This window comes from Lactuca serriola, chromosome 7, assembly GCF_051521515.1.
Source record: "Lactuca serriola cultivar US96UC23 chromosome 7, Lser_US96UC23_V15, whole genome shotgun sequence".
Taxonomy (NCBI): Eukaryota; Viridiplantae; Streptophyta; class Magnoliopsida; order Asterales; family Asteraceae; genus Lactuca; species Lactuca serriola.
Window position 1 is genome coordinate 15,315,106 of NC_136414.1, and position 16,213 is coordinate 15,331,318.

The following is a 16,213-nucleotide window of genomic DNA, read 5'->3' on the forward strand; positions in this document are numbered from 1 at the left end:
CGCGATTTTTTTGGATTATTAAACGAATGTAATTGTAAATATGGGCAATTTGTATAAAAGAAACTTAAAGCAAATTATAATTTTCGTCTTATCTAAAAAGCGTTGCATCATGTCCTTTAAAAATATAGTTACGTCTAAAATTTGTATGACATGGTTGTTAAATCGACACCGACAACTTGGAGACGTCAACTTATAAGTTATATCATGCTACTTTCAGAAAAGGGCATATCAGTCATTTAACTTATTTATTCTTAACTTTTTTTTTTCAATGATTTTTAGACCAAATTCATAAACTTCATAAAATTTATATCATCATAAATTGTATCAAAATCAAAATTAAACTTTATAATTTGGGCTCAAGACACGTCAACCCATTCACATGGAGGAGACGATGTTGTTCTTTGACAAAGGGTTGTGCGGGACGATTGAGGATATTGTGGTTTGTGGTGACTCTTTCTTTGGCGACATACAATGGCGAATTGTTTCCCTACCCATTAGGTTTGGTGGTTTGGGTTTGTATTCGGCAGTAGAGGCTATCCATATGCTTTTGTTGTCTCAATGGCCCAATCTTGAGTGTTGCAAGACCACGTCTTACGGGATAATAGTATATGTGGTATGAATTTTGATTATGTTTGTGTCTTGGCTTCTCTTCGTAACAAGCTTCCCGACATTGACATTAGCAATTTTACTACTAAGGACACCCCCCACCCAAAAAAAAAAAAAAAAAAAAAAAAAAAAAAAAAAAAAAAACTCATAATACATTGGCAAGTGCCCTTTTTAGTAAAAATTGTCCAAGGTATGGAGGTGCATTTCGACATGACAGCTCGGTAGAAAGCAGTTTTCTAGTGTTTACGTGCACCACATGCTCAAGATTTTCTTCTAGTTATTCTTATAGATGGGTTTGGCCAACATATGTCTCCTGTGGAGTATCGTACTGTCCTTAAATATCGGCTCATGATCCCAATATTTCTAGATGACGAGATATGCTTGGTGTGCCGCAATACATGTTTCGACTCTTTTGGAGAACATGCAGTTCATTGTAAAGAACTATCGGGGTTCAAATACAGGCACGATCTGGTTAAGGATGTTTTGTTTGACATATTTAAGTGTGTCATGGTTTCCGCCAAGAAAGAGACGTCTGTGAATTTCTTGACTAACCTGATAGAAGGAAGGTTAATCCTTATACCAGCTGACGTTTTGATTTTTGGATGGTTGGAGGGAAACACGCATGTATGGACCTTCCAAGGGTATCCCTTCTTGTGGGCTTGAGGGTTGTGGGTTTTAATGCGGGGTAGGTTTCTTTAAAAGCTGCTATATGCAAGGTCACAAAACATGAAAAATCATGCATGGAAAATCAACACGTGTTCATACCATTTCTGTTTGATATGTTTGGTTTCCTCTCACCGGATGTAGTGGAGCTTCTTAATAAAGTACAACGGATCATGCATAACAATGTTATATCCCCTAGATATATATGGATGTAGTCTTCAAAAGAATTGGCTTTAAGCTTAACTGTGCAACTTGTTGCTCATTTGCCTTCTCACTCGTTGTATTGTGATAACTAAGTTATAATTAATATTTTTTATATTAAAATTTAAATTAACCCTCATTTAAATTTGTATTAAACAACAACCGACCCCCATAAAATCTAAAACCTTAAATTGAATCAAAACTCATAATCGAAATTCGAAACTAAAACTAAACTCCAATCACAACTATAATTTGAACCCTAGCGCAACTATTTGGAATTATAGTGTTCTGAGCACCTAAGAAGATTGTTTCAAATTTGAACCCTAGCGCAACTATTTGGAATTATAGTGTTCTGAGCACCTAAGAAGATTATTATTTGAAACCTTAATTTTAATATTAATATAGATTATTATTTGAAACCCAAATTTGAATATTAAGATTTGACAAGGTTCATGAATATGGGATTGTTTGTGTCCTAATTTCAAACCCTAGTTTGAAATTTGTAAAAGACAAAACTACAGAAATGGTCCTTGTGGTTTGTTGATTTCTTTTTATAAGGTCTAAAAAAAGTATTAGCAAAAAAATCCTTATTTGGTGTTTGAGTTGTGGATTTGGTCCTTGCCTCTAACTACCGTTAGAGGCATGCCATTTTCTTCCCCCACACACCCTATACATGAGGGAATTTTCATCTTTTCATTTATAAGGACCAAAATTTCAATCGAATGTTTCTATTTAACCCTCATTTGAAACTCGTCTTCCTTAACGACTCTCTCATATGTAAAGGGAAAATGGTAACGATGGTCTGCTTTTGTGGCAACTAATATATGGTGCGCACCTCGTGGACTTTATTCAATCCAAGTCGATGCTTCTACTCCTGCCTTCTACCAGTAATGTATTCTAATTTCAGTAATCACACTTTATTATTGCCATAATTTTGTGTTCCTCATCTTTCAAAGGACTCTAAACCTTTGATGGTTTGATCCACCAATATGTGATTGTGCTAAGGCTATCATTCATGGTCTACTGAAGAGCATGAACAATTTGAAGCTTCAAGTGAAAGATTTGGAAGATGAACTTCAGAATTTCAGGTTTTACATGAAGATGGTAGTTAAAGGTTTAGAAGATGATGTTCTGAAATTGAGGTTTTACATGTGGTGCAGGTGGATTTTTTCCCTTGTTTTCTTGATGTGGAATTAAGGATTAGGATTAAGTAAGAGTTAGTGGTTATGTTTTGTACTTATGATGCTTATATGTTGTTGTGGTTTCTTTCGGATGTTCTTATTTTGATTAATTGGCCCATGTATAATGTAAAGGTCATTTCATGTACCTTGTACCTCAAATTATATTAAGGAATATTTTGTTTTGTAAGTTTTGTTGTTATCAAGACTGTAATGGTAATACAATACCTGAAATGTTGTAATTGTATCTTGTAAAGGTAATAAACAAAGTACAATACCATATGGAACTTACTACTTGTTATTGAACCAAAACCTTTAAACCAAACAAGAACATGAAATGCAATGCAAAGTATAATACCATAGCACATTCATCATTACCAAAACCAATTTCCATTACAATATCCAAGTGTAAACAAAAAGAAACAACACAATTAAGTTTTTAGATTACAAAATAAGTTAACATAACTACTAAAATACCTAAACCAACAAGCATATTCCAAGTTTTTAAACAAATTACACCAAAATATGATCTAAGGACTTAACACTTAACTTGACCATACCCACTACTGTTGATCATGACCTCCCTTCTCTTCTAGCATCATGGTGTCGAGTTCATGCACTAAAAACTCATATATATATATATATATATATATATATATATATATATATATATATATATATATATATATATATATAATATTAACAACAACAACAACAACAACAACAATAATAATAATAATAATAATAATAATAATAATAATAAATGAATATACGTAACTTCCCACTGCACATATCTGATATTTGGAAAAGGTATGAACTTTCCACCGTGGTCAAGTTCAATCGTGAACAAAGTAGGATGATCAACTTTCCCAAACAAAAAAAAATATGGAATGTAGTTAGCATATTGTGTGAAATTTCAAAAAATTTAAGTTTCAAAAGTTATAGTAACACTCACCATACAAAGTCAGTACATCAAACCCATGTTGGTAGGTCGTATCGTCCACACAGAAAGCACCATTTTTTCTTCAAGCTATCTGACTTCAGCTCAACTCAGGTAAGGATTTGGGTGGAAACCATATTAATTTAAGTTATGCATTTAACACTGTATCAAACAAATTAAATATATCATATTGATAATTCAAGAAGTAATCCATTTATGATAATATTTATAATTATAAACATATTTAAGTTCTGGGTGGTTTGATAGTTGTTGATTGGGTTAGAGTTGACTGGGTTAAGATTAATCCTTATAAATAATTTTCCATCAAAAACTCATTTTTGACGCTCATTGTCTCTAAATTGACTAGCCCGAATCAGCGGGTGTTACGATTATCTCCCCCTTAGGATGATTACGTCCCAGAATCATCAACGAAACAGAGCTTGTATAATGATTCCATATGTTATTTCATCATCTAGGTAATAACCATAACTTCGATCTTGCACCCACTCTCTAAATTATGTTATACTCCAAACTATGACCTTCAAGTCACAATCTTGATCCTTACTGGAGACTCCTTCTTATGCTTAACAGCTTAAGAATAAGTTCTTAGATTTCTACAATATATCGACGGGTCTCGTTCTAATGACCTGTCATCATATGTTGCAACTCTTAGACTCAGGTCTCCTAGAGTCAAATTCCAGAACTGACTATACCTTCCTTCATGTTCTAATGTGATATAATCACATTCTAACATGTAGCACTTCTAGCTACAAGTTTCATATTTCAACAATGATCGTGGTACTCCTATTGATCTCTTCGATTATCTTTCACTTCAATCGTATGGCTTGAGTCAGATGCTACATCGATCTTGGTTCTCTGAACCATGTAACACACTCATCTTAGTATGACTTGATATGATATGACCTCTAGGGTCGAAATAGCAATCATCTTCTCAGCCATTACCGAAACGATGGTAACGACATACTTGAATAAAACGGAATCAATTACTAGCTTCTTGGTAACCTTGTGACTTTCCTTGATCCAAGTGTGAGTCTTGTGCTTCCGGTAGTATAGGCCTCTACTACCATTCACACCTACTCATACTCGTCCCAAGTATTGTCTCGTGGTTTTTCCAAGTTATTATCAAAAACAATTTGAACACATACGAATGTGTCCAAACAATCATAAAATTTTCCTAGACTCTACTAGGACTTCTTCTATGCATATCTTCAATCATCAATTTTGTTTCAACTCAGTTGGTGTTGGAAACACCATACGATGGGACAACTTCAAGAATTACACCAATCGTTCCATCATCCCGCCAATCGAAGGTGTACTTCAGACGTACCATACTCCTCTAAATGTACTTTATTTTATCAAACATATTCTAAAGGCAAGATACAACTCTTACGATATCTTCTGATAGGTGTCATTCACTATCATAAGCCAACATTTCCTCCATTTACTCAATTATCTACGAGTCTTCACCATGATGCTATGTTCATGGAAGCACGCGTTTAGTGTATTAAGACGAGAATATATATATATATATATATATATATATATATATATATATATGTATATATATATATATATAAGGTTTAGACGCATAATCCTCCTTATTACTCCAAAAAGTTACATGCCAGTTCTAATACCGTATTTAAACGTTTAGAAATCTGAACACATATAATTTCCAGATCCAGTCGGCAACAGACCATAGATCCGATCAAACGATAGCATAAAGCATCACAAATCATTTAGCATATAAAAGCATTTTAGGCATCTTCCTTAAATTAGCTAGTGCTTGTGTCCATTCAGGTGTATTACCTAATATTTATTAGACACACTTCTCACGATCATTGCTTAATATTCAAGTATGGACCTTCCCTCAAGTGTGAGACTTCTTTTCAATCTTGGTTTTGTCATTTTGAGACTTTAGAGCTTTGCATGCACGTAAAGTTTGCAACTTTATGTGATAAACATGCCTTGGGAAGCTGGATCTACAATTTGGAATCTTAGCATGGCTTAAAAAGCATCTGTATGGATGAAGGACTGAAGGGACTCGACGAGTTGCATGGTGAACTCGGCGAGTCGGGTAAGGTTTTCCCAACCTTTGGACATGTATGAACTTGGCAAGTTGCAAGGGGGAACTCAACGAGTCAGCCAAGGAGTTACGGTCGCAAACCTTCGGAACTCGACGAGTCACTCAAGTGACTTGGCAATTTGACGAGTTATGCAAGGAACTCGGCAAGTAGGTGAGGGTACTCGACGAGTTGAGGTCGACATGGACTGTTGACCTTGACCGATGACTTTGAATTTGACCAAGGGTTGACCAGTTGACTTCTGGGGACATTTTGGGAAAATTGGAAATTTACAAGAATGGTTCTATGGTGGATATAAGTGGTGGAGTTTGTGCCGGCGATCTGAGAGTTTGAGTTTATCTTCGAGTCGACAGTGTGAGGTGAGTTATCCTCACTATACTAAGGGGTCTAAGGCACCAATGTTGGCCTATTGGATATGATTTCCTAGCAGTTGGTAGTATGTTGAGTATGAGTTAGTGTTGCATGTTAGTTGTTATGCCAGTTAGGTAGATCTGTAGGACTACCTGTAGTATCATGTGATTATCTGTATGTGTATTAGTTGTGTGATATGTTGACATATTATGTGAGATGGGTTGAGGTGATACTACTCCATGCGGTAACTGACAAACCCGGGAGCATTCCAGATACGAGCTGAGGGAGACTTGTACTGTGGGCTCAATGGCAATCCAGATGTGAGCTATGGGCCAGGAAGGCAATCCAGACTCACACTGTGGGCCGAAGGGGTAATCCAGTCTGTAAAGTTGTGGACCTAGTATATGCTGTTATTCGTATATGTGTTATGTGCAGTATATCGGTATTTTGGGGGAGCTCGCTAAGCTATCGGGCTTACAGTTTTAGTTTATTGTTTCAGATACATCAGGGGATCGTGGCAAGGCGAATGAATGATCGTACAACTCAACATGTTTTGTTTATGTTTCTGGGAAAACTCTGATATAGACTATTTTGAAAACAAATCTGTAATAACTGTTGGTTTTAAATGTTTTATAAAGTTTTAAATTGGCTTTAATTTTATGGGTGTTACAACCCATTAATAAATTAAGTATATTTTGTGAAAATATGAAGAGTTGGAAGTTTCAAATGGATGTGATCAAAGGAAAAATGATTCTTTTATAATATAGTATGATGATATGATATGATATTATATGATCTGATGATATGATATAATGATACATATATATACACTAACACTAATATCCCTCCCTGTTGTAGTCTACAAAGATAAAAGAAATTTTCACAAAAACATAATGTTTCTAAGGAAAATCTACAAAATAGTTAGGGCATCCCATGGTCGGACAACCAAAGTTGTAACCTATAAAGATGTGGTAACTTGGTGAACATCATGTCACTCACTCAAGTGATAAACCATGTTCTAATCATGATAGGTACAAAGCACTTTGTGAATGGGTCTTCTTATTCTTTTAAAGTGTGAAAAGTTTGTGTGGTCCATATGGAACATACACTTTACATGGACTATGTGGCTTATAGAGATATAAGGCCGTGTAAATAACTGAACTTGTTTTATATCCATGATATCCATTCCTTAAACTTAATATTTTTCCACAAAACAACACGAGTGTCTTCAACGATGTTGTAAATGGGGATAATCTCAAGTTTTGAAGTCACTTTTTTGCAAGTTTGAATGAATTTTTTTGAAAACTTTAGATGCAAAGATGACAAAGAGAGCTTGGATGAAGAATATGGATGCGATTTGTGAGTAGTAAATAAGGCCACTAAATCATAAATGATACGTTTAAGGTTCACATGAATGGTGAGTAACTTTTTTTTGGACCATTTATGTCATAAATGCAAACTGTAATTGTCTTTTAGTTTACATATTCTATGTATGAAATATGGATAGTTTCTTTTTACCAAAAGGAAACGCACACACACACAAAAATCAATTGTATTTTTAGTTCGAGAGATAAAATTATGCATTACCAACATATCAACCATATTTCTATTTAAATCAGTGTTTTCTTTGTATATATAGAAGGTTCACCACTAAAAGGTAAAATGAGAAGTGGTTCTACTGAGAAGTTACTTTTTTAGCAGTTATCATTAAACTAATCATCTATTTTGTAACATGTTTTCTGTTTAAAAAAATTATTTTCACAGATAATTATAATATAATTTCATAAAAAACGGTTGATAGAAAAAAAAAAAAAAAATTGCAGTGAAGATCATCCATAAGAACTTCGACAAAAAAAAAATATATTACTTAATTTAATTTACAAAATTCATATTTTTTTATAAAAACATATTTAAACGTATTTATTTTATGAGTGAGCCTACTCATTTTGATAATTTTAATGATTAATCTTATAAAGTATCTTACTTGAAACATTTAATAACTTATTTACGATTTAAACATGTAACATAAGATTAGATCATTAGCTCCACTTGACAAAATTGTCAAAATCCCCCGCATGTACAACGGCTATCTGGACCCACATCTTCCACTTTTTTGTCCCCAAAACCCTCAAGTAACCTCAATCATGTCGCTCTTTTTCTTTAAACCCCATTTTTCATTGGATAAACGGTGTAAAGGCCTCCTTGTCCTTGACCTCATCTGCCTCTCTTTTCTACTTCCTTGTATGGAGTTCCATTTAGCCTGAGTAGGGCTTTTATTACTGGGTGGAAATTTTGAAGATGGTGAAGAGAATTTATTGTTTTGAATGGATAATTGCTCTAGGGTTTCTTCTACTTGTTGCCGTTGTTTCCTCCAAGAATCATGGTAAATTTCTCTTGATTTCTTCTCACATTTGCTTTTATTATTGTGGGTTTTGTATACGTTTGTTTCTAGTAAAAATTTGTAAAAAAATATGTTTTTTTTTGGGAATTAGGTCTAGATTTATTGGTTGTGGTTCGGTCAAAAGAAATGCTTATAATCTGTTTCCAAAAATCGGTTTATGGTTTTCTTTTTCTGTTTAAGATCTAGAAAATTAGATTTGGAGAAGTTTGCAATAAGTTGTTGCATATGGAAGTACTTCCATTCATTTGTTTATCAAAGCTTCTTACTTTCATTTGTTCCTACTACAACATTAAACATTGTACCTTAAAAAATCTATCCAATTATAGTAATTTAATCCAAATTTAAAAAAAAAAATGTGCAATGATGTAATTGGTTAAAGGATAGTAAAATGCTATCATCTGGTAGATTTTTGAAATTAATATATCCTAATAAAAGAAATTAGAAGTAAAATACTGTAATAAGTTATAAAAGAAATTAGAAGTAAAATACTGTAATAAGTTATAAGAGAAATAAAGTAAGATGCTAAGGTAAACAAACAAACCATCAATCCATCCGACACTCCTTGAAAACCAAATATTCCAATAATAAGTCAACATTAATCAATTTATATAACAATTCTTGATATTACAGGAAATCAAGCAAACGATCTTGTTGACTTGATTAACAAAAACCGAACATCAAAAAGACTTCCCCAACTAAACAACAGCCCAGGTCTTGGCTGCATGGCCATGCAATACATAAAGGAATGCCGATTCAACTGCAGTCAAGTCAACACAGTCAACTGTAAACCTTCTGAAGACGATTTCACAGAAATTTTCGCACCAAATTGTGGGGTCGAACTTCCGACATTTGGCACGATCTCAGGACTCATCGTGGGGTGTCACCAGAAACATCTAGACCCCCCGGAAGCCTTCCAGAATGTTCTTGTACACGATAATGGAACACTGTCGATTTTAAGAAATAGAACACATAGGGAAGTTGGAGTCGGGATTATCCGTGCAAAAAGACATAAAGGCCCCTACTTATGGTGTGCTTTGTTTGGAAGCAACGAGAGAAATTCGACATTTGTCCTTGAAGATCTTGGCAAAGGGATTGAACAGAAGGAAGGGTGTTATAGTGGGAGCGGGAGTTCTTGTAGCTCGGGAGGGAGAAATGGTAGTTTTGTTTGGATGTTGATTTTTTGTATTTTTGTATTAAGTAGTACTGGGTTCTTTTGAAAATGCCAAGTCTTGGAGAATTTTCTCTTCGTGATGTTTGTCTGTTGATGATCAATGAAAAATTCTTTTGATTCATATTGTTTATTACTTTGCGAATAATCTGGTAACTTATAACTACTAAAAACAGAAAGTTAATGTTTGATAAAGGAGCTAGATCATAAAGTAAAGACATTCGGTTACAACAAGAGGTATCTATCTATAAATATTTACATACTATGTTTTTGTGTGTGTTGACATTTATATTTTATATATATAAATACAATTTGCTGCATGATCAAGCTGCGAGTTCTGAGTTTGACACCTGACCCTCAGCAGCAGCTGCAGGTGTGTCACAAACATTGCACCTACATACCGGACACACACTGAAAAAATAATAATAAATTAAGTCAGGTTCTGACTTATGGCGTTTTTTCTGTATTAAGTACAAAAAAAAAACACACAATATATTCATGGTAAAGAGAAATACCCGTTAACTTCTTTAAGCCATTTATCGACACACGGGGCATGATATTCATGACGACACGGAAGAACCCTTATTTCATCTCCTTCCTCATAATCAACCAAGCAAATGTAGCATCTGTCCAACATAGTTTTCGTTATCAGTATCAGTAACAGTAATAGTAATAGAAACAACAAAGTAAAGGACTTACTGTTGAACATAATTTGGGCCGGTTTCCGATGCATCAATCTTTTTGTGACTTTTAAGGAGAAACGAATCTACAACAGACTCAGGTGCAGGTAGAGAGAGCATTGGCATTGAAAGTGATAGAGGCTGTCGGTGGATTTCATCCAATACCTAATAAAAAAAGAAAACAAAAATATTGGCAACTCAAATTTCAAAATATAATTATTAATAGTAAATAAATAAAATGTTTAAATACCTCAGATAAAGCTTGAGCAAGCAAAACAACGCGTGATATACTTCCAAATGAACCGGTTTCTTCACCCAAGAAAGATGAACCGCCACATGAGCATGTCCCATCACGGTGTAGCCCAGATGCACAAAATCTGGTTCGGTTTTCTCTCTCATCAACACCACCTAACCCTCTTTCTGACATCTACAAAATATATATACACATATAATCATAAGTTTGCTATTTTATGATTTGTGGTGTTGGATGAATATTTGGGTTTAAATGAGAGAGAAACTTGCCTTTTGTTATGGAAATCAGAAATCGATGTGTATTTTCAAATGTTTAATTACAAATTTGTGTTGATTTCCTTTTGTGGTTGTTGGAAAAAGGTGGGGAGAGAGAGAGAGAGAGAGAGAGAGAGAGGTGAGAAGTGGTGTTTGGGTTTTCATGATTTTGACTAGTTACCAAATTTTGACATTTTACTCTAAATTGACTATTCTACTTTTGGAGTAATGAATTTTTTTTTTTGAGGAGATTTCGTTCTTCAAGAGCAAACTACATGAATTATGAAGTATTGGACAAGCAAAGCAATCTAAAATGGACGAATCTTGTGCACTAATAGATAAATAAGTAAATTGAAAGTAAAACCTAACCTAAAAAGTAAGGTGCCATTTGGTTGTGGAAAACTGTTTTCATTTTCTAAGAAAATATTTTCAGAAAAGAGAGTTGAGTTTTCATTTTTAGTTTGCAATGAAAATTTTAGAAAACGCGTTTGGTTGGAAGCGGTGGAGTTTTCATTTTCCGCCTTAGAAATTTGAAAAACTTTGGAAAACTGTAGAATTCGCTTTTCTAACTTACATACAATTTGGAAAACTGAAAATTTTCATTTTCTTAGAAAACTTTGGAAAAGTGAACGAACCAAACGCGTTTTCAAAATTTCCATTTTTCTTGGAAAATTTTCCACAACCAAACGCACCCTAAGTGTTGCATTAATCTAGGATAACCTAAAAAGGTAAATGCAAGAGATAGCATTGTACTTCTGCTGAATTGTTTAATATAGCATCCTACTTCAATTTTTCCTTTTACAGCCATTACAAAACATTCCCAATTATAGCAATGTCATTATAATATAATTTTAATATATTATATCACTACTACAATTGAATAGATTTTTCAAAATATAATATTCTAATAAGAACTTTTTTTGAAATACAATGCCATAACTTGGTAGATTTATAATCATAAGAAGAAGAAGAAGAAGAAAAGATATTACAACGTTATTGAATGCAATGATATGCAAATAAATGAAAGTATGTTGTTATTTATTGCAACATTCAACTTGGCTAATATGTTAGTCTTGAAAAGTAAGTTAAATATTTCAATTGTCCTTCAACAATGAAAAGTAATAGATGAATCTTGTGCACTAATAGATAAATAAGCGAATTTGGACTCCTTACCCAAAAGGTAAATGTTGCATTTATTTTACGATAACATAAAAGGGTAAATGCAAGAAATAGCAATGTACTTCCATTGATGTGTTAATTATAGCATCCTATTCTCATATTTTTTTTCTATTACGGCAATGTACTTTGAAAGTTCTACCCAACTACAACAATGTCGTTAAGATACAAAACGATTTTCCCTGCTATAATTGGAAAAATATTTTAAAGCAAAATGTCCTAACAAGATTTTAAAAAAAAATCTAAGTATAATGCTATTACAGGGTAGAATTTTCGTAGTACAATGCCTCAATAAGAAAAAAATATCAAAAGCACAATGCTACAAAAAGATTATAATCATATGATATAATACACAAATAAATGAAGGCACGTTGCTATTTCTTGTATAAAAAAAGAAAAGTAAAGAAGTGCATTTACCTGAGATCTAAAACGCCTGCGCTCTTCATTTCTACCATGACTTGTTAAATAACCATTTTCACGACCACTAATATCAAGAAGCCATCGATCATCATCAAGTCCAGCTGTGAAAAATATTGCTGGAAAACCACTGTCCCTTCTAGAACCACGTCTCGCTGACGTGTCACCAAAAAGCCTTCCACTGTTCCTTCTTCCTTCACGGCTACTAATTTCAGAAACACCACTGGAAAGAACATTTCCAGTGTCCATAAGAAGTATACGACCGCTTATCACATCCGGTTCCACATCAGACGGCAAAACTCCGGAACCGGAATCCGTAATTCCACTCCCAAATATCCGAAGACTCAGAAAAGAATCTGACAGAACCAACAGCGCCCGAGTATTGGAATCGGAATTCCTAACTATATCGTTCTGATTCCGGCCGGAATCAGAATCAAGATTTTCTTCGGTGGAGACGGTGATTGGATTGACATTCATGGGTGCACCTTCGTCGATAGGTAAAGTTGATTCCGATTCCGACCCGTGATTTCCTGAGACTGGTTCTTGACTTGGTTGACCAGCATAAGATGTACTTGCTTTATCCTCGCTACTACTTATGGGACTTATAGCAATGTTCTTTGCACTGCTACTGCAACTTTCGGGTTCTGATTCCGAAGTTTTGGAACTTGTGCACACGGGTTCGGAATCAAAGAATGAAGAGGGGACACCTGCAGAGGTTATAGATTCGATGCTAGCAGGAGGAAGGTTTTCTATAGAGCTTGTTGGTGATTCCAACTGCAAGTGGTGGAATGGAATACAATGTCAAAAGTAATCAAACATTCAGACAGAAGATTAGTCAAACTATTCCATTAATGTATACAAAAGATTAGTCAAAGTATTCCATCAAGGGTGTGTTTGTTACATGGGACATGACTGGACTGTATTGGGCTATTTTCCATAATGAGAGGATGAAAAGGGCATTCAAAGAATTGCAAATTTTGTCCAATTAAACATTAGTTTCAGACTTTCAGTCCCAGTCCAATACATGTTTTGTCCTGTGTAACAAACGGGGCCCAAGGGATCTTACCACAACTGCTTTTGGCAAAAAGAAGTTAGAAGCATACCCTTATGCTGCTGAAGTGGGTGATAATGAAATGACACATTTGGCGTTTAACTGACACCTCAAATTAAAGATGTGGTAGCAGAATATGAAGACAGAAGATATATCAGCATGTGAAATGATGCTGGCAACCTTATTTTGACTCGGGTGGCAATCTAACAGAACAATCACACAACACAAGACAAGAAGAGATTAAAACTAAAACTAAGAATAATTATTTTCATTGTTGCTAGTCTGATCATTATAATTCAGGTCCTATATCTTTTAATACTAGTTCACTGCTTGCATGCTTCTGATTAGTTTGACCTCAGCACTCACATAATCATTATCACTTTTACCAAATCTCTTGTTGCTGAGAATCATAATTGGCCGAAAGCACCGCTTAGAACCAGTGATGGAGACAATTGATTATCGAGAAAATTATCGCAATCAAAATAATATAAACCCCAAAACGAGGCTCAAAGACGATCACAACGAACATCAATTGAACACACAACATCAAATTATAAACGACCATCCAAGGATTTGATAAACCATATACCACAGAATTATTAGGGTTCTGGATGAGTAACAGTGACCATGACGACGACGATGATCAATTACAGAAAAAAAGTATAAAAAGTCTGGTTGTTATATAAATAACATACCTCTAAGGCAGACGAAGGAGAATTGGAGTTGCGTGTGTGACCACATAGTAGAATAGAAGAGAGCTTCCGCTTTGTTCGATTCAATCTCGAGGGGTTTGAAGAGCGATCCGACCCTAATCGACTGCTGCCGGAACCCATTCCAGGTGTAAATTGAAAACAGAGATTTGAATTGGAGTCTGGGGACGAAGATGGTGATGATAATGGAGCAAGTGAAAAAGAGATTACGACGAGGACAAAAAGTCGTCTGGTGGAAAATGAAGACAAGAGATGAGTTTCGTATGATGGTGGTAACAAGAATATTTTGGTGCCTTTCACTTCCACCCATGTGGTTGTGAAATGTAACATTACAGTCCAAAACCAAAAAAATAAAATTTGGAGCAAATTTGCTTTTTCACTTTTTGGATACACATGCATGAGGGTAAAGTTCGGGCTTATTCGGCAAAATTAGAGAGCTTGTAGCTAGTAGCTGGTAATTGATTGTGTTTTGTTTATGAAAGATAGATTTTAAACTTGTCATTAGTATTGAAAGATTATTTGATTTAATGTTGGAACTAGAAGGATATCATTTGCGTATGAGGTTATCTGATCACCTTTCTGCTGGAGTTTCACAATGGATCTCGCAAGGAGGTGGAGATAAAACCATTTTGTTGAACTGTGACATCCCAAATTTTATGACAAAAAAAGACCGATTTATTTATCACTAGGCGAACGCAGTGGGATAATTATGTAGTTTAATATGGTTTAATGTATTGTGAATAAGCCATACATAAAACTTGTATGCGATTAAATAGCATGTATATTTTTTGATTTACAAATTTTTTATCATAATAAATAATGAAAACTTTTTACTATTAGTTTAAAATTTTAAATGTAATTTTTATATACACATTACTATCTAATGTAATTAGTTGATGATTGATTAGATATGGATTCTCATATGTGGTCATCTATTTATGTTGAACCTCATAAAAATACATATTTAACGACTTTTGTTAGTTTTACTATTGAATAGAAAATGGTGTCGTATTTTAAGTAAATATAAAAAATCTCATTCTCAGTCTATTTTAAGATAGTGACATATTTTAAGTTAATATAAAAGATTATATTCTAGAACTAATGAAAAGAAAAAACGGAGCCAAAATTTTTAACTATAATAAAGTTGATTCCAATTAAAAAGTGCTCAATCGAAGATAATATCATTCAATAAACATCATAAGATATTACGTTATAGTCAAATTACAGACATCATTTTTGTAAGAGTCATTCAAAATATATGAAACTATAGTGCCTAATACAACAATGTAATAACCAAATGACCCTAACATATTTTAAATGAAATATAATTATAATATATTATCTATGCAACTAAATTTCTGCACAACATGTGAGATTCGTCTACTATATCGTATATGGTGTTCTTCTAATATATTATATTATAGTATAAACATTATATTTTGAAAACCACTTTGAGTTATATTGTAGTTTATAACATTAAATTTGTGATGGGTTGTATTGGACACACATTTGTGTATTTATATCTATATTATATAATTAAAACAAACCTTATATAAACATCCAACCTAAATATTCATCTTCAAGTTTTCTTTCTTCGCCACGTAAACAAACTTTTGTTATAAAGCAAAAAATGGAATAAAAGACACTTAATTGTATGATCATGATATATTGTATTTTGATCGGGGCTTGTACAAAACATGCATGAGCATATATTATTAATTTATCTCTTGTTTTGGGTAATTCGAATAAGATAGCTTCAAATCCAACGTATCAAACGGATTACCCATTTACTAAAGTCTAAAACCCAAAAACTCAAACATGTTTTAGTACCATACAAATGCATGAGGTTTTAGCAAATTATTATCTCATATGAATTACCATTGATTATGTGTGATTAATTATTAAGAAGGTGAAAAGGTTTGGGGTTTCAAATGCATGAGGTTTTAGCAAATTATTGTGGGGGGTTTCAAATGCATGACAATCAAGGGAAAATGCAAGCTTTATATGTATGTAAGATTATTTAAAATCAGAGTATCCTCTTTGAAGCATAATATTGCGAAAT

The 16,213-nt window shown here is 33.7% G+C and overlaps 2 protein-coding genes across 3 annotated transcripts; one reads left to right on the forward strand and one right to left on the reverse strand.

Moving 5' to 3' along the window:
- The first annotated feature begins 8,184 nt into the window (after positions 1–8,184).
- Positions 8,185–9,734, forward strand: LOC145061004 (ferredoxin-like protein). Its single transcript, XM_079008363.1, has 2 exons — positions 8,185–8,424; positions 9,073–9,734. The coding sequence occupies exons 1-2, from the start codon at positions 8,340–8,342 to the stop codon at positions 9,657–9,659; spliced, it is 672 nt and encodes a 223-aa protein (XP_078864489.1). The 5' UTR covers positions 8,185–8,339; the 3' UTR covers positions 9,660–9,734.
- Positions 9,735–9,790: 56 nt separating this feature from the next.
- On the reverse strand, positions 9,791–14,507 carry LOC145061003 (uncharacterized). Of its 2 annotated transcripts, none has more exons than XM_079008361.1 (6): positions 14,137–14,507; positions 12,391–13,164; positions 10,541–10,717; positions 10,310–10,455; positions 10,126–10,236; positions 9,791–10,021 (listed from the first exon to the last, which is right to left on the reverse strand). In XM_079008361.1, the coding sequence occupies exons 1-6, from the start codon at positions 14,479–14,481 to the stop codon at positions 9,934–9,936; spliced, it is 1,641 nt and encodes a 546-aa protein (XP_078864487.1). In that variant the 5' UTR covers positions 14,482–14,507; the 3' UTR covers positions 9,791–9,933. The 2 variants fall into 2 exon arrangements, with proteins under 2 accessions (XP_078864487.1, XP_078864488.1); XM_079008362.1 differs by lacking the exon at positions 14,137–14,507 and adding an exon at positions 13,494–14,100.
- Between the last annotated feature and the right edge of the window lie 1,706 nt (positions 14,508–16,213).

Coding starts and splice junctions, on each gene's coding strand:
- LOC145061004 (XM_079008363.1), top strand. CDS start 8,340: ATGGTGAAGAGAATTTATTGTTTTGAATGGATAATTGCTCTAGGGTTT. Junction 8,425..9,072: donor TGTTTCCTCCAAGAATCATG/GTAAATTTCTCT, acceptor TTGATATTACAG/GAAATCAAGCAAACGATCTT.
- LOC145061003 (XM_079008361.1), bottom strand. CDS start 14,481: ATGTTACATTTCACAACCACATGGGTGGAAGTGAAAGGCACCAAAATA. Junction 10,456..10,540: donor TTGCTCAAGCTTTATCTGAG/GTATTTAAACAT, acceptor TTTTTTTATTAG/GTATTGGATGAAATCCACCG. Junction 10,237..10,309: donor GGCCCAAATTATGTTCAACA/GTAAGTCCTTTA, acceptor TATGTTGGACAG/ATGCTACATTTGCTTGGTTG.